This window comes from Balaenoptera physalus (assembly GCF_965194825.1).
Source record: "Balaenoptera physalus genome assembly, chromosome: 10".
Lineage (NCBI taxonomy): Eukaryota > Metazoa > Chordata > Mammalia > Artiodactyla > Balaenopteridae > Balaenoptera > Balaenoptera physalus.
The window spans coordinates 49172058-49197342 of NC_138889.1; the positions used below are offsets into that span (position 1 = coordinate 49172058).

A 25285-nucleotide genomic window follows, 5' to 3' on the forward strand; every position below is an offset into this window, starting at 1 on the left:
CGCGGCCCGCGCCCCCGCCCCTCGCCGCCCGCCGCCTGTCCGAGCCGGGCGCGCAGCCGGGAGGACCCGCGGCCTTGCGGCCCCACGCAGGTGGCCCAGGCGCCGCTCGCCTGTCCCGGCCTCTCCGCGCCAGCCCGCGCCGGCTCTCGGGGAAGGGCCCGCCCTGCCCGGGGACCCACGCAACCCTTCCTGAGCGAGCCTGCGGCCTTCGCTGCAAAGACCAAGGGACCCTAAAGTCGACAGCCTAGATCTGGGGCCGCGGGCCACACCTGGTGCGCGAAAAGCCCCTCCGCAAGTTTCAAGAGTTGGAGAGAAACCTGTGCGCTTCCCACCCCACATGCGCTTTGAGAGTTTCCAAAGTTTTGAGGTGATGCCCGAGTTCCTTCCCGCTTCACCCAGTCTCTCGGGGGCCTCCAAGGGGCGGAAACCCGCAATCCGGTGGCAGGACCGCCAATGCTTTGCATCCTCTGCAGCAGCACCCAGTGCGGTGCATGGGGCCCGGAGCAGGGCAGGGACTTGGCAGCTTCCAGTAACCGGCTGGGTGGGGAGCCCACCGGCCTCAGCTCTCTATCCGGGCACCAGCGGGTGGAGCCACCTCCACACCCAGTGGGCAAGGGGCCCACAGAAGGGGCAAAGAAGGTACAGATTACGTCTCTTTGACAGGTAAGGCCGGGGAGGTTTTTCTCGGCTCAATGACTTGTCCCAATGCACTGAGGCCGCATTTTTTTTCTGTGAAGCCCTTTAGCCTGCCTGTCTCCCACCAAAGTCTGCTCTCGAAAAGAGAGGGCCTAACAGGCTGTTTCACACCAACGTGTTAATGACAGACCAAGGTGCTTGTGTTTGCCATCGATTTTAAATAGGAAAGCCCCAACACGTGTGGTGATTCTCAAATACGAGGGCACTATTTTAAGGGCAAAATTTTCTTAAACCAACCCACTCCTGGCTTAAATTATTTTCTTTTAAAACGTTGCATTACTATAAACATAAAATGAGATATAAACTTGTGTTATAGCTTTTGAACAACTCTGGAATAAAACCAAAACAAATTTATAAGTTAAATATAAAATTCTCCTCCCAGAACTGTAAAATGTAAATTACTAATGTTTACTCAACCACTACTAGCAACATGTGGTACTGACTGCCCAGGTGTGAGTACATTTGAGCTCTGCGTGGCTCTACCACTCTTACGGTGTGGGAAGTGCCCTGTATGGACTCAGTTTTCTCACCTCTTTCCTCCCTTCCAGGTAACACACCTCCTCTGCTCACACCCTATGTTATTGTAATAGTTGGCTTTCATTTGACTCTGATACATCATTAGAGATTAACTTTGTGCTCTTCCTTTCTTATTAGCATAATGAGTAAAGTGGTAAGGGCTGGTGGCAAGGCAGAGCTCACACAGGCACTGAGATCACAAGGCAGTACTTGGTATCAGATGGTTATCCCAATGATCCAGAATGTGTTTATATTCATTTTTTAAATCATAACTATGAAAAAAATAAATTGTGGATCTCCAGCTTCCATTTGGAGAAACACCATTAAAAGTCAAATACCTAACTTAATAGAGAAGCCGGGGGTGGAATTAGAAGGAGGGGAAGAAGGGAGAGACTTCCCAAAGCACCTATTACATGCAAGGCATTGTGTTAGGCACCAAAATAAAGAGATGGCCACGGGAAGACAGTCCAGCAACATAATTAAGAGTATGCCAGTGGCATTCAACTATGTGAGTACTATTCCAGGCTCTGCCTCTTATTAGTTGTGTAGCTTTTGTCTTGACCTTTCTGTGCCTCAGTTTTCTCCTCAGTAAAATGGCGACTACTTCATAGCAATGTTTGAAGAATTGAATGAATTAATACACATAAAACGCTTAGCACATGGCCTGACACAACAATAAGCCCTTAATATATATTAGCTATTGTTATATCTGTTATGTAAAAAGAACGTGCCTTCTCTCTGCTTTGGAGCACCATCCTTCAGGACTACCTCAGCCTACTTTGACATTCATTGCTCATTTGTCCTGGTGGTTTTTGAAATTAGTGTCACCAATTTAGGGAAGTAGAATCTTGGAGAGCAAGATGATTTTATTCCCATCATTCAGAGAGAGCAACTGAGGCACAGAAGGACCCACTGTGCCCTCTCCTAGCTCCACTCCCAGAGCCAGCCTCAGGCCTATTGCCCCTACCCAGACAGGAGCTCCAACTACAGATGACCTGCAGAACTGTGGGTTTGAACAAGCTCCACCCACTTCTCTTCTTTCCTGGAGCTGTCAGTAGTAAAACGAGAGGATGCTATCTGGCTCTAAGGTTGTCACTGCATTGCCATAAGGATAGCAACAACGACGGATCTGTAGAGAACTTTGACGTCAAAGAGAAATGCCCTGTGTAGCAGGTGTCCTCATGCTAAGCCTAGATATTTGCTTTTTTTTTTTTGTATTTGCCCCACTCGGCTACCTGAAAAAAAAAAAAAAAAAACACCAGAAAAACCAGAACCCTCACTGCTTAAGAACTCAGTTCAACTCCATAATCGTAATTCTCAAATACTTTTCATGAGTATGGCACTTGAGTTGTTAAAAACGCATTCAGGGCAAGGCCCACACATTTAGCGAGTGATCACTCTGTGTAAGGTGACTGTACAGGGGCTGTGAGAAAGAAAACAAATATCCCTCATCTCAAGGAATTTATGCTTTGGATAGAAACGAAACAAAGTCAAATACAGGAGAAAGTGAGATGTAGGCTTTATCAGGCTACAGCTAGAGAGCATGGAAGGGGGAATTGGTAATTCCCACTCTGGCAGGTGCTAAAGTCTCCCATGAGGTGGTAGAATTTGAGCTGAAACTCAGAGGATGAAGACTTGAGCAAAGCTTCAACAAGCATCTCGTTGGGTTCCTCCACTGTGTAAAAATGAGGGCAATCTGTGGGTGAATGAAGAGGGCAGAACTAGGATGGGATTGTAATAATTATAGCTGTGTTTGTTGAATGCATATTATGTGCCAGGTAGTGTGGAATATACTTTATTACATGTGAGACTGAGGTTCAAAGTGGTTAAATGGGATACCCAGTGCTGTACCACTAAGAAACACGGCTGTGAGTTCTGCCCAGTCTGTCCTACTCTTTCAGCAGGCTCCGCTGTGTTATATTGCTTCCCAGACCTGCCTTTTCTTGTGCTAACAATCAGGAGGTTGAATCAGTGGCTGCTGTCGCTTGAGCTCAAAATATCCTTTTGATTCTATCTTGCTTTTGTTCCAGTTATGCAATCACTTAGTAATGACCTGTTACATGGCCTCAGTGCAGGAGACAAGATGGGACTGAAAGATAATTGGAAACCTAGGGTGTGGCAGGGAGGGGGAAGACCCAACGTCAACTCTATATAAACTGCTAAACTCAATTTTAATGCTGATTTTCTTTTAATTGAAGTATAGTTGATTTAAAACGTTGTGTTAGTTTCAGGTGTTCAGAGCAGTGATTCAGTAATACATATATATCTATTCTTTTTCAGATTCTTTTCCATTATAGGTTATTACAAGATACTGAGTATAGTTTCCTGTGCTATACAGTAGGACCTTGTTGTTTATCTATTTTATATATTAAATATAGTAGCGTGTATATGTTAATCCCAAACTCCTAATTTATCCCTCCCCTTAGTGCTTATGTTTCACGAGGCCGAGATCCACATGCAGCTTCAACAATTTGCCAGTTTGAAAGGTGTCAGTGAGGATTATTTCTAAGGAGATAAATTTACATATTTAAAAATCATTTCCATCTGGTTTCTTATTTCTGTGGTGATAACATGGCTCTAGGAGTTCACTCAGTAAGTGGAGGTTTCTAGCTCCGTGTAGTGAATGGAAAGAGAAATGGAGTGAGAGACAACACAGGGTTGGGAGAGAGGCATTCTCAACCTGTCTGGGTGACTTTGGATAAATCACCTCACTTAACCTGGATTTCTCATCTGTAAAAAGAGAGCCTAGATGACCTGCTCTTACAGTCTTTGAGTCTACAACATTGTAATTCTTATGGAAGGATGATCCACCTATATTTTTATCTTTGGGCACCCAGCATGTGGTCCTAGGGTAGCAAAGCATGTGGAACTCTGGAGTCTGATTGGCTTGGACTCAATTTAGAATTCATTTAGTTGCTGGGTGATCCTGGGCAAGTTATGTGACTTGCTGAGCCTCACTTTTCTCTTCTGTACAATGGAGCTTATTTCAGGCTGTTGTAAGGACTCAGTGAGATAATCAGTACAAAGCACATAGTACAGGGCCAGCACAAAATAAATTCTGAATTGGTATTACCTATTATTATTATTATTATTATTATTATTATTATTATTACTACTGTTCCTCTAAATGCTTAATAAATGTTTTAAAATTTGTTGAATGAGTGAATGAATCAAATTGTGATAGTATCAGTGCTAAAAAGTTTAATCCAGGCTTTCCAAGAAAAAACTATCTCAAGACTTTTGTTCAACCCCAAGTCTTTTGTCATAGGTTTGGTTTGTAGGCAACAAAGAGTTTCCTAGTCCAGTCATCCCTTGGTATCCATGGAGGATTGGTTCTGGGACCGATGCAGATACCAAAGTCCAAGGATGCTCAAGTTCCTAATGGCACAGTATTTGCATATAACCTACAAACATCCTCCATATACTTTAAATCACCTCTAGGTTACTTATAATACCTAATATAGTATAAATGCTATGTAAATAGTTGCTGGTGTGGCAAATTTAAGTTTTGCTTTTTGGAACTTTATGGATTTATTTTTTTCAAATATTTTTTCATCCATGGTTAGGTGAATCTTTGGAGCTCATGGATACAGAGGGCTGCCTGTACTGAATTTAGGAAGAGTTACAGATTCAAATGGGAGCCAGGGTTAGATTTTTGTCTCCTCTTCCAGTCTCCCTATGGCACCATCAGTTCATTTATTCAACAAACATCTACTGAACGCTAACATTATCAGGTCTATATATTTGTCAGTGTTTTAAGGGCAAAACCAGATTTTTCTCTCATGATGGTGGGATTTAAAATCTTACATGGTAAAAAATAAAACCACAACAAACTCCTATAATTTAAGAAAAAGAAAAAGCTAACAAAAGGAGCCACTAAAAATAATCTTTATAGCACTTAATAAAACAAAATAAATGTATTTGTATTACACTTAAAACTTTTTTAAAAATTCCTGTTTTTGTTACGTATAGATTACTCATTTTTAAGTATTTGGAAATATAAGTAATCAGTACACTATGAATATAAATATGTAAAGTTATAATATATAAAACCTTAAAATATAAAGTAGTTGTAGAGTTAAATTGTCACATTGGTACATATGGTAGCCTAAAAAGAAAAAAAACAAAAAAAAGCTGCACAGCAAAGGAAAGCTTTACTCTAATCCTACTTAAAAGAATATAGCAATCTAAAATTATTAGGAAGAAAAACAGGCTTTGGCAATTTCCTGTATACTATGGGCACTATTCTAAACTGAAAAATTAGAAACATTTTGAAATAATTGTGTGTTTCTCATTTTCTGTGTTCAAATTCAAAAAGTCTCCGGAGGCCAGTGCTGGACTTCTCTGATGTCCCCTAACTTGCATACTGGATCTCATGATCAAGAACAAAAGAGAAAAAAGATTTTTTTTTTCTTCCTTTAACTCAAGGAGAAGCAGCAGAGCTGCTGGCCTTGAAATAGACTTTAATAACCTTTTGATAGTCTCTTTACATTTACGTTATTAAAATTTCTCCCAAATCTCTATAACTTTAAAAGACATTTTTGGAAAATCCTTTTGTTTTTAATTAATATTCATATTTATCCATATATATTGGATTCTTTCTTTTCTGTCTTATAAGGAGTAATCTTTTATGCAGTTAAGTGTGGCGTCTGGATATTCAAATTCAGTGTCCTTGCGTGAGGTTTCTCCTTTTTCCTGGCAAATTCTACTCGTCCTTTAAGCTTAAACATCAGCTCTTTTCTGAAGGCTTCCAAACCCTTCATTGCTAGATAAGGAGTTCATTCTCTGTGTTTTCAGAGAATTGTATTGAAATTATAGCTTACATTGTAACTATATATTTTCATTTCATGTTCAACCTCAAGCAGTCCAGAGCTTCTTTTTTTTTTCTTAAAGATCGTTATAAGGTCTTTCTTTCCTCCCTCCCTCCCTCCCTCTCTCCCTCCCTCCCTCCCTCCCTCCCTTCCTTCCTTCCTTCCTTCCTTCCGGCTGTGTGGGCTCTTCATTGCTGTGCGCGGGCTTCTCTATTTGTGGCCTGCGGGCTTAGCTGCGGTATCTGGGAACTTAGTTCCCCGACCAGGGATTGAACCCGGGCCCCCTGCATTGGGAGCACGGAGTCTTAACCACTGGACCACCAGGGAAGTCCCGGTCCAGAGCTTCTGATGAGTGGGAACTCTGTCTTGTTCTTCTTGTCGCTATGGTTTCCCTCTGTAGTCTAACAGAGCCTGGCTCAGGATAAAGGCTCCATTAATTTTTACTTAATAAACGATTGAATGATGAATGAGTAAAATTCTTTTTTTTTTACATTTATTTATTTAATTTATTTATTTTTGGCTGTGTTGGGTCTTCGTTGCTGGACGTGGGCTTTCTCTAGTTGTGGTGAGCGGGGGCTACTCTTCGTTGCGGTGCGCGGGCTTCTCATTGCGGTGGCTTCTCTTGTTACAGAGCACAGACTCTAGGCGCATGGGCTTCAGTAGTTGTGGCTCGTGAGCTCAGTAGTTGTGGCTCGCAGGCTCAGTAGTTGTGGCACACGGGCTTAGTTGCTCCACGGCATGTGGGATCTTCCTGGACCAGGGCTCGAACCCGTGTCCCCTGCATTGGCGGGTGGCTTCTTAAGCACTGCGCCACCAGGGAAGCCCCTTTTTTTTCAATATGGTAGTAACATGTCATAGAACAGTGGAGTTCTGTAGGATAGTTTGTGAAAAACCATCCACAAGCTTACCCCCACTTCCAGGAGTAAACCACCTCTGTTCCCAACATGTGGTTTGTGCTTTTTTGCCTCATTGCCTTTGCTTGTATTTGAAACACTTTCCTTCATATCCACTTGTCTCAATTCTACTTTTTAAAAAAATTGAAGTATAGTCGATTTACAATACTGTGTTAGTTTTAGGTGTACAGCATAGTGATTTGGTATTTTTACAGATTATACTCCATTACAGGTTACACAAGATAATGGGTATAATTCCATGTGCTATCTAGTAAATCCTCGTTGCTTATCTATTTTATGTATAATAGTTTGTACCTGTTAATCCCATACCCCTAATTTGTCCCTCCTCCCTTCCCTCTCCCCTTTGGTAACCACTGGTTTGTTTTCTAAATCTACTTCTATACATTTTTAAAAGGCCTAACACTATGTCACATCCTCTACAAAGTATTTTTTTAATTGGTCTTTGATTTCCCATAACACTTTCTACAAGTTTCTCATGGCTCTAATAATTTTATTTCTTTTATTATCAGTTTACCTCTCTTCTCCCCTACCACTGAATACTATGGGTTTGAATCTCTGGTCTGCATCTCTTTTGCTGGTGTGTCAGTCGGGATCTGGACAGAAACCCAATTTGCCCTTGATTGGTTCAGATGGGGAGATTTTACTGAAGTGGCTACTTATGGAGGTGAGGACAGGGTGGAGGGAACAAGCAAGGACAGAGCACCCAGTGTCTGGCAACAGGCGGAAACCATCACTGCTCTTGGGATGGGAAGTAGAGGGAGGGAAGGCTGTAGCAGAGCTGGGTGAGTGAGCGCCCAGGTCCGGGACCTGCTGCCAGGAGCCATGTGTCTATGGAGCAATGCAGCTGCTGCAGGAAGAAGGGGGTGAGTGGGAAAGAAACACCCTGACCTCTTCTTCTCCTACCCTCTGATCTCTGGAGGCTGCCAAAGTCAGCTCACAAGGGAGCTGGGCTGTGCTGTCCGTAAGGCTCAGCCTCCTGGGCACGGGGCAGGGCAGGGAAGGGTGGAGAATTGCTGAGAGGCAGACAGAGAATAACCAGCACACTGGGAGAGGCTCCGTTTCCTCATCTGCAAGATAGGGTAGTGACAGTACCCTCCTCCCAGGGTTATAGTGAGGATTAAATTAGGAAATGCATCAAAATACTTCTCAACATATGTGGTGCCTGATTCTACTCATTAACTACTTCTTCTTATTATTTACAATAACAATTCTTTGGATACTCCTAGTGTAAAAGCTAATTGAGGAAGGTATCATGTGTTGGTTATTTTGTAGCCCTTACACATCCAGCCCAAAACACTGTTGTAACATGGCCCAAAATAGATGGCATTTTACAGGTGATGGGGAGGCCTTTTTTTTTTTTTTAATTTTTAAATTTTATTTTATTTATTTTTTTATACAGCAGGTTCTTATTAGTTATCCATTTTATACATATTAGTGTATATATGTCAATCCCAGTCTCCCAACTGGGGAGGCCTTTTGGACAGGGGTAACAGGGAAGATTGTGTGGCTGTTTGGACTGACATCATCAGCCAATCTGACCTTGAAAACAGACAACAATGAGATAAATTTGAGACTTATTTTTAGTTTTCAGCAGATTTTTTTGGGCACTTCTTAAACCTAGTCCGAGGCCTCTAGTTTTTCTTTACCTCAGTAGCGGGGAGAGTTACTGAAAAACAAGCCAGCTCACCAGGACTGGCATTCCATAGCCATCCCTGGGAATGGTGGTGATTCCTCATATTTTGAAAGCAAAGTAAGGATGGCCAGCCCGGGGTTTAATGCAGGAAGGTTTGTATCTATGGAAGCCATTTGCTTCCTGCTCTTTCAGACCAGTAACCTGGTTTATTTCAAACACAGAATCACCTGGCTCCTGCTCCCCTTGGTACACACATTAGGGAAACCACAAGAATAGTCTTCCGTGTTCTTTTCACTTCAAAGCCTGCAGAACGCCTTGGAAAGCCAACTGACTCTCCACCTGAGACCAGAAAGGCCGATTCAAGAGAAAGTCCTTTCATAGGAGCTGGGGGTGGGGTGGGGTGTGAGGTGGGACTCACCCACACGGAGGCAAGTGGGTGTCGGAGCGGGTGACTGCAGCTTGTGCTCTTGGGGGAAGGGTGCGTTCGCAGGGTGGCAGAGCCATGAAGGTCAGGCTGGGAGGAGCTTCCAGTACTGACACCAGCAGCTGCAGGTGGGGACTCCCTGCAGGGAGGAGTGACTTTATCCGGGTTTCCAGCAGACTAAAATTAGGGAGGACACTTAGCTCCTAGATCTTGTGGGATCTGTAAGTAGTTGCTCACGTTATTGTCCCTGTGCCTGAAAAATCAAGACCCAAGCCAGAAATGTTAAGAAATGGCTCTAAAGCCGCTCCACCCACCGGCCTCACGCTGCCCTCGTGGTCCCAAGCGTGGGTCCTCTGGCTTTTCCTAGAGCACACGAGCGTTTTATCTCTTTACTCAAGGCTGGCTGAGGGCCTGTTTGGAAAACTGTGTGCATCCAGAGCGAGGCCTTACTCGCCACATAAGCAGTAGGTTCACTCCATTAAACAGAGGGGTAATAGGTAACAGAGTAGTTTGGGGATTATGCTGTCAATAAAAATTAGCTCCTCCTTTAAAACTCTGACGCCCTCCAATCTGCTTCTGACACTCATCTTTAGGTCATTTTGTCTCTTATAAAAATTTTAAGAGAGGCTTCCCTGGCGGTCCAGTGGTTAAGACTTCGTCTTCCAATGTAGGGGGTGCAGGTTCGATCCCTGGTCGGGGAGCTAAGATCCCACAGGCTTTGTGGCCAAAAAAACCAAAACATAAAACAGAAGCAATATTGTAACAAATTCAATAAAGACTTAAAAAAAATTTTTTTAAATAGAAATTTTAAGAAAGGTAGAGTGTTTCCAAGTTGCTACAATTAACAATACAGTTTCCATTAAGAAGATCTTAGAAATAAAAGAGTCATATAATAAATCTCAAGAAACAGATTTGAAAGTTGACCTATATAATATATTCTTTGTAACTGTGGCAAAAACAAAGCAAAATAAAAACAAACAAAAAATTGGCTCTTCTTAGCAATGTGACACCATCCCAAGATGACCTGATATTTTTTGTTGTAATGTTGAAATGAAAAAGGCACTTGGCTTCAATCCAGGAAGACCCAGAAGGCCCAGCCCTGTGCTAAACCATTATGACCTCATGGTTGTGTAAACTGCATATTGGTAAAGTGAGGTTATCCAAACTATCTTCTCTTTCAGAACAAGAGATGGCAATGTCTCTCTTTTTTTTTTTTTAAACAATGCAATAAAATCAAACTATTTAATGCTTAAACCCCTTTCTGCAGGAAAACTAAGAACAAATAAATGACAAGTCTTTGATTTGTTAGACCACTCTGAAAAGTTGATTGCTGACTTCAAGGCAAATTCCAGTCCTGGTAGCAGCCCTCCAATCTCAGCTCCAATCATAATTTTATTATCAACACTTTCATCCCCTGCCCCATGATCCCAAATCTTCAGGGAATTGAAGTTCACTCAGAGGTTGAGTATTCTTGATCTGAGCTTGTTAGGAATCAACCTTTGTATTTACTCTAAGACCTGCCTGAATAGAGTAGAAAGCATGAGTGAACCAATAAAATTGTTTTGTGTAAATTTAGAGTTTAAAAAGTTTTTTTTTTGGTAAAAGTATTTATAGCATTGGTATAAAGTTCATTTTCACAATAATGGCTATTTATCATCTACCAGGTACCAGACACTTCCCACTACTTATTGTATTGGACCAAATAGCTCTGAGCAGTAGGAACACGTATCCTTCCTTTTACTGATAAGAACGCAAGGCTCTAAATAGTTAAGTAAAATTCCCAGTTTGAAGTCTTGGAGAGGGGATTCAAACCCAAGACTCTCTACCCCAAATCCATGTATCATAATGTTTCCCATATTGTTTCTGTTAGAATGGTTTCAGATACAAGTAATGGAAACCCCTGACTTACGCTGGCTTAAATGACAATAAGGAAGTTGATTATCACACGTGTCAAGAAGTTCAGGGGGTGGGGTGATTTCAGGTAAGGGGAACTCAAGGCTCCAGCTCTGCTTCTCTTGGCTCTGCAATTACCATATCCAATTACATCCAGAGGAAAAAAAAGAGGAGCTTCTCTTCCTATGTCTCTCTCTTAGGAGCAAGACAGTAATACCACTTCCCAGACCTCTCTTCATATCACTGAGGTGGGGATTCAGTGGTCATTAAGTCCTTTGCTAAATCAATCATGGGCAAGGGAAGAAGGTATCTGTTAGACTAAGGTAAGTAGCACAGAATAATTGGAAGAGCTCTGGACTAAGGCTCAGAAACCTTGGGTTTTAGTCCTAATTCTGTCATCTACTTGGTTGTGGAAACTTGCTAGTTGCTGAGCCTCTCTGAGGCCTTACCTTTTCCTTATTGGTAGAACAGGGCTGATAATTCCTGTTCTACTGATCTCACAGGGTTGTAAAACAGGAATGAAGTAATATCTGTAGAAGTATTTTGTAAACTGTGCCACATGATATAAAACCATGTTATGGCTTCTATTAACATGGTTCAGAGAGAACTTCTGGTCGTGGGATACTTTTTCAATTACACTCATGTGGTTCTTGATCATCATCAAGATGATAATTTAGAATTTTTAAGGTTTTGCCAAAGATTATCTGAATTTTACTTTTGTGTTAGAAAATTAACAGTGCAAAAATAGGGGGAAAGTGTGAAATTTAGTACTTAAGAAAGCCAATTTCCAAGCATCCTCGTAACTCCAATAGTATCTGTTTATATATGGATAGGTTGTTTATAAGTTATTTTTTATACTCATCAAAAAGCAAGTTTCCTAAGAATCTATTAAACAACCTTTCTCATTCCTTCCTTTATATCAATTCAATAAACACATATGGGGAGAGGGGATGGGATGCACACATAAGAGAATCCAAAACAGACTCTGTCTGAAGGAGAGTAACTACCTACAAGGGAAGAAGCCTGGAGAGCAGACTAGATAGAACATATCCACAAGTAGCTATAACAAAATGTAGAAAGATAAGAGGAAGTGATAGGTAAAGTCCCAAGGTGTGAAGAGATAAAGGGCTGTAAGAATTCAGAAGGTTCCCAGCTGTGGGGTTAGGGAAGGCATCAGGACAAGGCAAAATCAATCATGGGCAAGGGAAGAAGGTATCTGTTAGACTAAGGTAAGTAACACAGAATAATTGGAAGAGCTCTGGACTAAGGCTCAGAAACCTTGGGTTTTAGTCCTAATTCTGTCATCTACTTGGTTGTGGAAACTTGCTAGTTGCTGAGCCTCTCTGAGGCCTTACCTTTTCCTTATTGGTAGAACAGGGCTGATAATTCCTGTTCTACTGATCTCACAGGGTTGTAAAACAGGAATGAAGTAATGTCTGTAGAAGTATTTTGTAAACTGTGCCACATGATATAAAACCATGTTATGGCTTCTATTAAAATGGTTCAGAGAGAACTTCTGGTCGTGGGATACTTTTTCAATTACACTCATGTGGTTCTTGATCATCATCAAGATGATAATTTAGTCAGGACAAGGCTTCTTTTGACCTGGGAGTTGGAAGATTTGGACATGGGAAGAGCTAGTTCACCTTGGCTCTACATCAAACTTGCTCTGAACTTGAATACTCAACCAGAATGCAATAATCCTTGAGTATAAATTATATGAGAGATATAGCAGAAAATAGTAGTTGGAAAGGTAAAGATAGCAGCTAGATTATAGAGGGGTTGGAATACCAGTCTAAGGAATTTGAACTTTATTCAGTAGGTGTGAGATAATAGAAAAAATGTATATATTGGTCTCTGCCCCTGGTTTCTAGCACTGAGCTTCTAAAACCCATGTAATTTCCTAAGTGATAAGAGCACTAGGAGCGTCTAGTTCTAATACTTGGTCTTTGATCCCGGTTCCTGACGCAGGGCTTCTGAACCCTTTTAATTTCCTGAGTGTTAGGAGTGTCTTTTGTTCTAATGAGGTGACTTTGGTTGGGGTCCTGGATGGCTTGTGGATGGGGGCTGGTCACCAGAAACAACAAGCCAGGACTAGAAGCTTGGAGTTTTCAGCCCTGCCCCCATTCTCTGAAGGGAGAAGGGCTGGAAATGGAGTTAATAATTGCTCATTGTCACGTGAGGAAGCCTCCATAAAATTGCAAAAGTGTGGGGCTCATAGAGCTTCCAGATTGGTGAACACCTGCATGTACTGGGAGGTTGACACACCTCACCTCCAGGAGGACAGAAGCTCCTGTGCTCAGGACCCTCCCAGGCCTCACCCTATGTATCTCTTGATCTGGCTGTTCATGTGTGTCCTTTACCGTATCCTTTAATAAACTGGTAAACATAAGTAAGTGCTCCCCTGAGTTCTGTGAGCCACTCTAGCAAATTAATTGAACCCAAGGAGAGGGTCACGGGACCCTCCAATTTGTAGCTAAATTGGACAGAAGTTGTGGGTAACCTGAGGAACTACTGCTTGCAATTGGCATCTGAAGTGGGAGGGGGGCAGTCTTGTGGGACTGACACCTGTGGGATCTGACACTATTTCCAGGTAGATAGTGTCAGAACTGAATTAAACTGTAGGACACTCAGCTGGTATTATGGAAAATTCCTTGGTGTGGGGAAAACCCCTCCACATATTTGGTGACAGGAAGTGAGATATTCTTTGTGAGTAGTAAAGGAGACACACAAGAGGGAAAGACTGTAGGTTTTTTTAACTCAGGGGGCAGTGGGGGTCAGTGAAAGTTTTGGAGCAGTAGAATGAGTGCCTTCATGATATCTGTGCTTTACGAGGATTAAGTGGGCAGCTTCTGGGAAGCTAGATAGGAGGGGAGAAAGTGGAGGCTGAGAGACAAAACTCAGAGTTTGCATGTTCAAGTTAGAGGTCATGAGAATTTGAACTAGATTATGGGCATTGGCCTGGAGATAAGCCAGTAGATATGAGATATTTTGGATGGAGAAACCATAGGTCTTGGTAATTGATATAAAGACTAGTTGGGAAAGGGGGAGTCAGGAGTCTTTTATTTGAAGATGACAAAATGTCGATGCAAACTTGTCTAAATAAAGAAGTGAATTTGGGATTGACATGTACACACTGTTATATTTAAAAGAGATAACCAACAAGGACCTACTGTATAGCACAAGGAGCTCTGCTCAATATTATGTAACAATTTTTATGGAAAAGAATTTGGAAAAGAATAGATACATGTATATGTATAACTGAATCACTTTGCTGTACACCGGAAACTAACACAACATTGTTAATCAACTATACTCCAATATAAAATAAAAAGTTTAAAAAAAAAAGTAAATTTACCTGTTCACTTAACTGAAAAGTCCTGAAAACAGGTGTAGCCTCAGGAGCTGTTGAATCCCAGGTCTCAAATGATATCATCAAGACTTGGGCTTCTCTACCACTTAGTTTTTCTTCTGTGCTGGTTGATAAGGCAACCCCCAGAAGCTACTAATTTATATTTTTGGAGGATTAAGTCCAGTGGAAGAGAGAGCTTGTCTCCCCATCAGTTCCAACAAACATCCCAGATCTGGTTTCCATTGCACATTTCTGAAGCAGTCCCTCTGGCTGCAAGAGATGATTACTGACTGGCTTAGACCTATATGTGGTCTTTTATTTTTTATTGTAATTTTGTTAATTTGTCCACGAAGACAACCTAACTCTAAGCCACTATGAGACATTTCCCTGTGACCAAAATGAGATCTCACTCTGAGGAATTCTTGCTAACTGAAAGACACTGCTTCAGAAGAGTGATGGCTGTTTCTCATTCAATTACATCAACTGCAATAATTTTTTGAGGCAAGTTTCTTGAGGACCTGCTACCTATCTGAACTCATAAAATGAATAAAACCTAGACCATTTCTAGGGCAGTCTTCAAATTGGGCAGTGCAAATGCTACATAGGTGCCGGAAAGATTTCACCTCTGGGAAAAAGGTGAGCATTGTCTGAGAGGGCTCAACAAAGGAGTAACTATTGATCTAAGTCTTGTAGCAAGTATAAGCTTTGCTTCAGCGCCATCTAGGCAGGGCACTGAATGCCAAGGAGATGTTGACAAGTCATTTGGATTCCATTTGAAATGGGGTAATGGCTCTAGAAATAGCATGAGGCCATCTGCCTGATCTGAGCAGTCTTCTCTTTACACAGTATGTGTGATGTCTAAACCGTGTTTTTAAATTAGAATTTTACAAAGTGTTTAAGTACACTAGGAAAGCCAACTCCTTTCAGAGAACCGTATGGAGATTCCTTTGGTGAAGAAACGAATCATGCTGTGAAGTGAATCCCTCAATCTGAAAGTGCCTCTCTTTCCCCTTGATTTGATGGATTATACATCCATTTTCACATACTGGATTTGCTTTAAAACCAGGTACATGCACGTCAACTGCAATAAGGAAAAATCTTAAATTCCATTATAAGACTTTTAAATTGGGGGTCTGTTTTTATGAAGGAGAAAACATCAATTTGAAAAGTGTCAAAGGCTCAAATGCAGCCTGAATCAAGTTGTTACCGACAATCACACTGCTGGCGACACATTTTCAAACATATGGCTGAGCTGCTCTTTCAGCTTTCCCGAATGATCATCATCCCACGGATGCAAATTGCCGTAACATGTAATCTGGAATGAGATCAAAAGTTTGAAAATTAGGAAAGACGATCTGGGTGGAACACTTGATTTTTTGATTTTGCAAAGCAGACCAGAGCACTGGTCTAGCCTGAGCTGGTCGTCCGGCAGGCAATCAACAGATCCTGCCATCAGCAGGCCCTCCGAGGCTGAGGGCTTGCTGCAATATGGCAGCTGGACTTGCAAAGCTCAGGGATCCTCTTGGCCCTTATTAGGCTCTTAAGAGCCATCCTGAAACAAGCACAGGCGTTAACGACAACACTGAGAGGAGACCCAGGTTGGGAGAGAATCACTTTTACCTCAATTCTGCAGCTTTCTAACTGGGGATTGGGAAGCCTGGAGGCAGCTAGAGGAAAAAGAAGATGATTTAGGAGACCTGTATTCCCTGTTTTTATTTGAGTGCTTCCCCACCCTCCCCTCCACCAAGAAATAAAAGGAGGGGCCAGAGAAGGGAGCTTGCATTTGGTGATCTGTACTTCGCAAGTTCCTGGCATATAGTATACACTCAATAATGACAATCTGTTGAAAAAACGAGTGGATGAATGAGTGATTGGATGAATTAATAGTAGACTATGAAAAGTTCCCTCTTTGTGACTTTTCTGGGAGTGGGCTACACTTGAGCTTTCCTTAGGACCAGGATGGAGACTGTCCTTTCGGTTATTGATTGGCTGGGAGACAAGGAGTTATGCAGAAAACGAACTCATCTTAAATCTTTACAGGATCCGGGCAACTCCTTTCCAAACTTATTGGGAAATGTTTCAAACTCTATTTCCCACAGAAAATAAATTCTGGGAAAAGAATTCAGAAGCCAAACCAAGTAAACAAACAAACAAAAAAAGCCCAACCCTCTGTTGAATGTACAACACTTGAAAAACATTTAAAGTTAGGGAAATTGTTAGTGACTTAACAACAGAAAACTAGAGAAACTGTTTAAGGTCTGATGCCAAAATGACTTCCCTTCTCTGCACTTCCCTTCTCCGCCCCCATCTATGTCTATACCTGTTAAAAGGCGAGGCTTTGGAGGATGTTAAATGCTGGAGGAAAACTCGAGATACAGCTTGGAATACTCAGGCTGATTTCAGACCTCCACGAATCCGCTGGTGGGTAATCAAGAGATAACCAGGATAACGCCTTCTCTTCTTTTCCCATCACCAAATGTCTTTATTTTTATGGAGGTTCAGGTTCATAACTTCTAGTCCGAACATCAGGAATCAAAAAATTTTGAAGAAAGGAAAAAATAGGAAAAAGACAGAGAATGAGTCTGACCCATAGTGAAAGACCTTAATTGGAAGCATGGGGAAGAACATTACAAAGCAAACCTTGGTTGTGTGTGTGTGTGTGTGTGTGTGTGTGTGTGTGTGTGTGTGTGTGTGTGTGTGTGTGTGAAAGAGATTGAAGTTGAAATTGAAAATGAATTTCTGAAGGCCTCATCCATTCTGGTTCAGAAAGAACTCGTAGGAGGGACTCTCATCCTTTTGAAAATGGGTGACTCAATGATTACTGTCCATGAAGTCCCTCTGTCTTTGCTCTGAAAGCTTGTTTGCTTTAGTGGCTTAATAACCTGAAGGCCTGAACCTGGCATCCATGGACTTCTCTCCCATTGAGTCTTCAGGGCTCCTCACCAGGTGCTGGGAGTTTATGAGCTGTGCTTCTCTTATATCCAGAAAGCCATTTGGTGACTCAGTTGGCCTTCTCCACTTCCCAACTCCAGGAGCAGTGCCAGCCGCTGTGTCCCTAGGGGTTCTGGTGACCAACGAACAGTGCTTCCCAGTTCTCTTGTCCTTATTTTCCTCAAAGATGCACACATGGGCTGTTTCCATTTTAAGGATTTTAGTGCTAATCACTCCTACAGTGTTTCTTGCTGTTCAGGGGAACTGCATGAGAATTATCAGGTTTATATGTTTAAAGCTCCCAAAACTGTTCTAATAATATTCTTTTTCTTGACCTCAGTGCAGGGCGCATAGATACATTCAGTGTGTGAAAATTCAGCAAGCTGTACACTTAGGTACACTTTTCTGGTTGTATATTGCATTCTGGTAGAAATGTTTTTAAAAACCACCTGAACCAAATGAATCAGAATCTCAGGTTCGAGGCCTGAGAATATGCATTCTTACCAAACTCCTCAGGTGACTCAAGTTTCAGGGCCTTTGCACTAAGCAGAAATAAAAGATTCCAAATATTAAAAATCATTGTACCAGTGCTCGTTGTGGTGTTTGCGGGCCTACTTCATTACTCATTCATGAACATCTATTCCATAATGCATTGTGTCAGGCCCAGGATCACAAGAGTTCAGTGATGGACCGTGTTCCTGCCCTCATGCTGCTGGGGAACCACTGAGCTCACCTAGACACCATCCCTGGAGGAACTCCCAGCCTCCTAGAGGAGATAATGGGCCCATAGTTAGGATGCAGGCTGGTTAGTGCTAGAGAGAGGGAAAGCACAGGATGATCTGTGAGCCCTCAGAGCCACCAACCATATCCCACTCGTTGGCAACTGTACCCAGACTTCTGGCTTCTACTTCCAATCCTAGAAGGATGCTCCCTGATATTCTCCCCTCCCATAGGGGAGTCTTCCTTTCCCTGTCCTGAGGGATGGACCCACCTCCCAGCACTTGAGACTACAGGCCAGGCAGGGAGGAATAAGAGGTGCCAGGAGAGGCCTTATAGAATATTAGTATGGTTTAGAGCACGGGGTGTAGAGCCAGAGTCCCTTGGTTCAAATCCCAGCCCAGGTGTTTACTAGTTGTGAGAGTGATTACTATAGTACCTAACTAGTGCTATCATCTACTTCTAGGTGTGGTTCTTGTGGAGTGTAAATAAATTCATATCTGTGTATTTCTTAGATCAGTGCCTGGTATACAGTTAGTGCTGTGTAAATGTTGTTATATGATCCTTATTGGTGTTGTTGTTATTATTTAATCTACCATCAAATCTCAAGTAGATAAATTACGTTCCTGAGAACCTCCAGACAGGGTGACACCCATCTCAGTGGGATCAGGCTGCCTTCTGGAACGATCCCCTTGAGGCAGTCCCTCCCAGCTTGGAGAGCAAATAAGCCAAGTAGAAAAATACTTAATTCAAACAAAACAAAAGCACAATGATGACTGAACATGAGGAGGAAGGGAAAAATACTGGTCACAGCCATGTAAGGGCCCTTCCCACAGGCTACATCATCATGCTGGAGTGGAGGCCGCTTTCTTGCACCCCTGTCTATGCAACTGTTAACGTTACTCAGGGAAATAATTCACAACAACAAGAATCATGCAGTGTATTTGCTCCAAGACCTTCACTGGACTCCCATAAGGACTGTTTCCTTCTCTCCCTCACCACCTGAAGGAAGTTGCTAGAAGTACCTTCTGTTACTGTCCATATTTCATTGATGGGAAAACTGAGGCACATCCAGAGTCATTAAGCTATTGGCTCCAGATCACAAAGGTAGTGAAGAGTAAAGCCAGGCTTTGCATCTTGGCTCTCAACTCCTAGTCAAGTGTGTACCACGAGAGAACCAGACAAGCAATCCCTGGCCATGTATGAAGTGAGGCATGAAGAGGTTCAGGAAAAGGGCAGAGCTAAGGACCTGGAAGCAACATGGCAATATAATTCAGCAATTAAGAGTATGAGCTTTGGAATTGGACAAGTCTGGGTTTGAATCCTGGCTCTGTCAGTTTTATGGACTGAATGTTTGTATCCCTCCCCCCTCCAAGTTCATATGTTGAAGCCCCAACCTCCAGTATGGCTTTATTTGGAGATGGGGCCTCTAAGGAAGTAATTAAGATTAAACGAGGTCATAAAGATGGGGCCCTGATCTAATAGGATTAGTGTCTTTAGAATAGACACCAGAGAGCTCACTCCCTCTCTCCATGCACATATAGGAGAAGGGCCATGTGAGGACATAATAAGAAGGCAGCTGTCTTCAAGCCAGGAAGAGATGCCTCACCAGAAACCGAATCAGCTGGAATAAATTTCCGTTGAGTGTTCAGCCACCCAGTCTATGATATTTTGTTATGGCAGCCCAAGCTGACTCATACAGTTGCTACTAGCTGTGTGACTGAGCAAATAATTCTCCTGAAACTCCTTTTCCTCATCTGTCAAATGAAAATAATAGTAATCCTACCTCATAAGATTGTTATGGTGATTAAATGAGATAATGCTTTCGAAGAACATAGCCAGAGGACGAGCACATGAATGTTAAAAACTCATTCATTCACCCTGTTTATTTAACAGATGTTGATTGTGTGTGTGCTTTCTGCCAAGCGTTGTTCTAGGTGCTGGAAATCCAGGAATGACCAAGAGAAGTAAGGTCCCTGCACTCATGAAGCTCACACTCTAGCTGGGGAGACAGATGATAAATGAGGAAACAATTAAGATAATTGTGGGTTGTAATAAATGTCATGAAGGAAATAATCAGGTAATAAGATAGAAAGCAATCTGAGGAGGCCACCTAAGATATGGTTGTCAGGGAAGTTCTCTCTGAATAAGATGTTTGAGTTGAGACCAAAAGAATGAGAATGTGCCAATCATCTGAGGAGCTGGTGGACAAGCATTCCAGGCAAAGAAAACAAGTGCAAAAGCCAGTGGGTGGAAAGGGCAGAGTGCTCCAAAGAAAGGAAGGCAAAGTGGCTGTGCTCTGTGAATAAAATGCCCTGGGATTGTGGAGACAGGCAGGGGCCAGAGTTTGCAACACCTTGTGGTTTTTTCTATGAGTAATGAATTGCTATCAACTGATTCATTTGGGGGAATGACATGTTCTGATACGGGTTTTTTTGGAGACATATCTCTGGCTGGTGTGTAGAGAATGGATTACAAGGGTTATGAGCAGAAGCAGTGAAACTTGTCAGGTGACTATTAAACCAGTTCAGGGTAGAGATGATAGTGACTTAGAGATGGAGAGGAGAGTTCAGATGCCAGATTAGGATGGAAGAATTGGCAAGTATTCATGATAGGCTTGAAGTAGCGTGGGGAAAAGGGAGGAACAAAGGATGACTAGTAGGTTTTTGCTTGGTGCTGTTAGCTGATGGGTGGGTGGGAGGAAGACTGGGGAAAGACCAGGTTTGGAGTCTCAGCGATCTCCAGAGGTTGGCAGATTACACTTTGAGAACTGCTGATGTAGGGGACAACAGACGTGCAGTCCTTCAGAGGACCAGAGGGAATGCGGGGGAGCGCACAGGTAAAGGGGTTGAACGTTGACAGGAAAGTGACAGTTCTTCCATTTTCATAAGTGAGGAGGCGAGAAGATTGGTATACATTTTTTTTAATTTAATTTTTTAAATTGAGGTATAGTTGATTTACAGTGCTGTGCCAATTTCTGCTGTGTAGCAGAGTGACTTAGCTATATGCATATATACATTCTTTTTTATATTCTTTTCCATTATGCTTTATCCCAGGATATTGAATATAGTTCCCTGGGCTATACAGTAGGACCTTGTTGTTTATCCATTCTATATATAATAGTTTGCATCTACTAATCCCAAACTCCCAGTCCATCCCTCCCCCACCCCCCTCTCCCTGGGTAACCACAAGTCTGTTCTCTATGTCTACGAGTCTGTTTCTGTTTTGTAGATAGGTTCATTTGTGTCATATTTTAGATTCCACATATAAGTGATATCATATGGTATTTGTCTTTCTCTTTCTGACTTCACTTAGTATGATAATCTCTAGTTGCATCCATATTGCTGCAGATGGCATTATTTTGTTCTTTTTTATTGTATATCCATAAATATACATTATGAATATAATGTATATATCCATTCATCTCTTTATCCATTCTTTATCCATTCATCTCTCAATGGACATTTAGGTTGTTTCCCTGTCTTAGCTATTGTGAATAGTGCTGCTATGAACATAGGGGTGCATGTATCTTTTTGAATTATAGTTTTGTCCAGATGTATGCCCAGGAGTGGGATTGCTGGACCATATGGTAATTCTATTTTTAGTTTTCTGAGGAACCTCCATACTGTTTTCCATAGTGGCTGCACCAACTTACATTCCCACCAACAGTGTAGGAGGGTTCCCTTTTCTCCATACTTTCTCCAGCATTTGTTATTTGTAGACTTTTTAATGATGGCCATTCTGACCAGTGTGAGGTGGTACCTCATTGTAGTTGCTTTTTTTTTTTTTTTTTTTAATTTACTTATTTTTGGCTGCATTGGGTCTCCGTTGTGGTGCACAGGCTTCTCATCGCCGTGGCTTCTCTTTGTTGTGGAGCATGGGCCCTAGGGCACGCAGGCTTCAGTAGTTGTGGCTCACGGGCTTAGTTGCTTTGTGGCATGTGGGATCTTCCCGGACCAGGGCTCGAACCCTTGTCCCCTGCATAGGCAGGTGGATTCTTAACCACTGTGCCACCAGGGAAGTCCCCTCATTGTAGTTTTGATTTGCATTTCTCTAATAATTTGCCATGTTGAGCATCTTTTCATGTGCCTGTTGGCCGTCTGTATGTCTTCTTTGGAGAAACATCTATTTAGGTCTTCTGCCTGTTTTTCGATTGGGTTGTTTGTTTTTCTGTTGTTGAGTTGTATGAGCTGTTTGTATATTTTGGAAATTAAGCCCTCTCGGTCGCATCATTTGCAAACATTTTCTCCCATTCCGTAGGTTGTCTTTTCTTTCTTTCTTTTTTTTTATGGTTTTGATATGCATTTTATTGGAAGTGATCTGAGGCAGTTCCTCTCTGATAACATGTATTTTCTTTTCTTTTTTTTTTTTTTTAAATAGTATCTTTTTACTTCTTTTTTTTTTTAATTTTTTTATTTACTTATTTATTTAGTTATGGCTGTGTTGGGTCTTTGTTTCTGTGCGAGGGCTTTCTCTAGTTGCGGCAAGCGGGGGCCACTCTTCATCGAGGTGCGCGGGCCTCTCATTATCACGGGCTCTCTTGTTGTGGAGCACAGGCTCCAGACGCGCAGGCTCAGTAATTGTGGCTCACGGGCCTAGTTGCTCCGCGGCATGTGGGACCTTCCCAGACCGGGGCTCGAACCCGTGTCCCCTGCATTGGCAGGCAGATTCTCAACCACTGCGCCACCAGGGAAGCCCCAAGATGGGGACTTTTAATTGAGATCACACACCTGGTCTCAGGACTTACTGAAGCTCAGGTTCTTGATGTCTCCTCACAGAAAGAATTCAGTGAGAGACAAAGTGATAGGTAAGAAGTGGATTTATTTAGAGAGAAACACACTCTACAGTCAGAGTGTGTGCCATCTCAGAAGGCGAGAGGCCCCAAAATATGGGGTGGTTAGTTTTTATGGACTGGGTAATTTTATAGGCTAATGAGTGGGAAGATTATTCCAACTATTTGGGGGAAGGGGCGGAGATTTCCAGGAATTGGACCACCGCCCACTTTTTGATCTTTGATGGTCGGCCTTGGAACTGTCGTGGTGCTGGTGGGTGTGTCACTTAGCATGCTAATGTATTACAATGAGTGTATAATGAGGCTCAAGGTCCACTGGAAGTCAAATTTTCTGTCATCTTGGACCTAGTTGATTCTAACCAGTTTTTATCATGTCCTATGGCTATGTCATTCTTTTAAAGGTTGTGCCCTGCCCCCTTCCCTTCTGTTTCAAGAGCAATGAGGACACAGGGAAGTTTGTTGATCACAGGTCTCTTTCCAGAGGGCTCTAGAAAAGGGTTTGGGAGGAAACTGAGGGGTGAAGGATTGGGTTGGATGATGAAAAATATGCAGCAGGAGTCTTGAACTTCTGTGAGCTCCTGAGATGACCTGAAGACACTTCTCCCTGTGAACCTCAGTGGGGCAGCAAGAGAGAGAGACATGAAGGCAACCCTCTTTTAGGTCAGCCTGGTATTATTAGGTACAGTTACCATCACCCAGTTCATCTCCCTGCCTCTGGGCATAGCTAAATATAGACTGTCCTACTTTTTAAAGTGCCCCAGGATAAAGTAATTTTATAATTTCTCTCAGTAATTCATGCCTTGGTTTATTGCTCAATAACAAGTATACTACCTGACACATAGTAGGTGCCCAATCAATATTGTTTGAATTAATTGAATGAATTCACAGTATCAAGATTTTCCTTTTACGTCTTTTAATTTACTCACGCTGTAGTGCTAGCCCATTGCACTACTTTGACACAATGGATCCACAATTAATGTCCCCATTTTATAATTTCCATTGTCACAGATAAACTGTTGTATATCATCTGTTACTCAGATGTTGATTCTATTCAATACTATTTAGTTGTGTCGTATCTGTATCCCGGATCTCCTCAGCTAGGTTTAAATTCCCTCAGTATATATGGACCAGTTTGCTAATTCTCTTCTCCATAGTATCTACTCTACTGGAGGCAGAGAGTCAATATTTAGTAGGTGCTTTTTGAAAAAATGAATACATTCTCTAATTAATTCTTGAAATAATAAATACTTATTTGAAAATTCGTGCATCTTCCTAGACAGCCACTGACATGTCCTGTGAACTAACACCTAACATAACATCCAGATTGCCTGGGTACCAATTGTAGCTGTGTCCCTTACTAGCTGTGTAACCCTGGACAAGATACTTAATATTTCTGTACCTCAGTGTCCTTGTCTGTAAAATGAAGACTGTTAACTTATCACATATTTGTTTTGATGAATAAGTTAATATTGTAAAATGCTTAGAGTAATGCCTGGTACGTAGTAAGCACTCAGAAAACGTTGTTGTTGGGCTTCCCTGGTGGCACAGAGGTTAAGAATCCGCCTGCCAATGCAGGGGACACGGGTTCGAGCCCTGGTTTGGGAAGATCACACATGCCGCGGAGCGACTAAGCCTGTGAGCCACAACTACTGAGCCTGCGCTCTAGAGCCCACGAGCCACAACTACTGAGCCTGCGCTCTGGAGCCCATGAGCCACAACTACTGAGCCGCGTGCCTAGAGCCTGTGCTCCGCAACAAGAGAAGACACCACAGTGAGAGGCCCGCGCACCGCTACAAAGAGTAGCCCCCGCTCGCTGCAACCAGAGAAAGCCCGTGAGCAGCAATGAAGACCCAATGCAGCCAAAAATAAATAAATAAATAAATAAATTAATTAATTAATTTAAAAAATGTTGTTATTGTTATTACTAGGCATGTAGTTCATATACATGGAATACTTTAATAAATGATAAATAACTCAGGCTGGATCACCAATAAATATCAAATGGTCTATTTAATAGACTCTATTGTGGCTAAACACATAGGCATACCCTCTACAAATAAAATCTGATTAAATGCTTCACTTTTCAGGTAATTAAAACAGGACCGTATGAGTGAAATTAGCATTAAAAAAAGCAATGCTCTCACTTTATGAAAAGGAGAAATGTGAAAAATACCTAGTAACCTAAGTTGAAGCATCCTGAAATAAGGTCAGGGATTGCTGAAAACTGAGGTAGTCCGTAGCATGAGGCTGAGGGCTTTGAGAAAATGTTTGTTATATAGAATTATGGAAACAGAAAATGCTGCATTAAGTCAAATTCTATAGATGAAGAAATAGCCAAAATAATGGAAAACACCATTACACAGATTATTATTTGCTTCTGTTTGCAAGGAACCCAGAGCCGAGGAGAATTAGGAGGTAATAAAAGCACTGTTATAACTTTTGATGGAAAGCAGGCTGGGAGCCCTTAGCAAACAGGAACTCCGCGGAATCTGCAGAGCTAGATGCATGTTCCCAGGGGTATTAGAAGTGGGTATTTGCATTAATGTGTGTAAAAAAAAACTAAGATAGTTCTAGAGGTCAGAATCAGAAAGGTGATTTATATTCAA

At 42.1% G+C, this 25285-nt stretch overlaps 1 protein-coding gene across 1 annotated transcript in view; it reads left to right on the top strand.

Annotated features, from left to right (window-relative positions):
- Positions 1-110: 110 nt before the first annotated feature.
- Positions 111-25285, top strand: part of ME3 (malic enzyme 3) — a 327764-nt gene continuing 302589 nt past the window's right edge. Inside the window, exon 1 of the mRNA XM_082410149.1 lies at positions 111-663. Coding sequence (XP_082266275.1) covers positions 338-663 — 326 coding nt within the window. The 5' untranslated portion in view covers positions 111-337. The remainder of the gene's footprint in view (positions 664-25285) is intronic.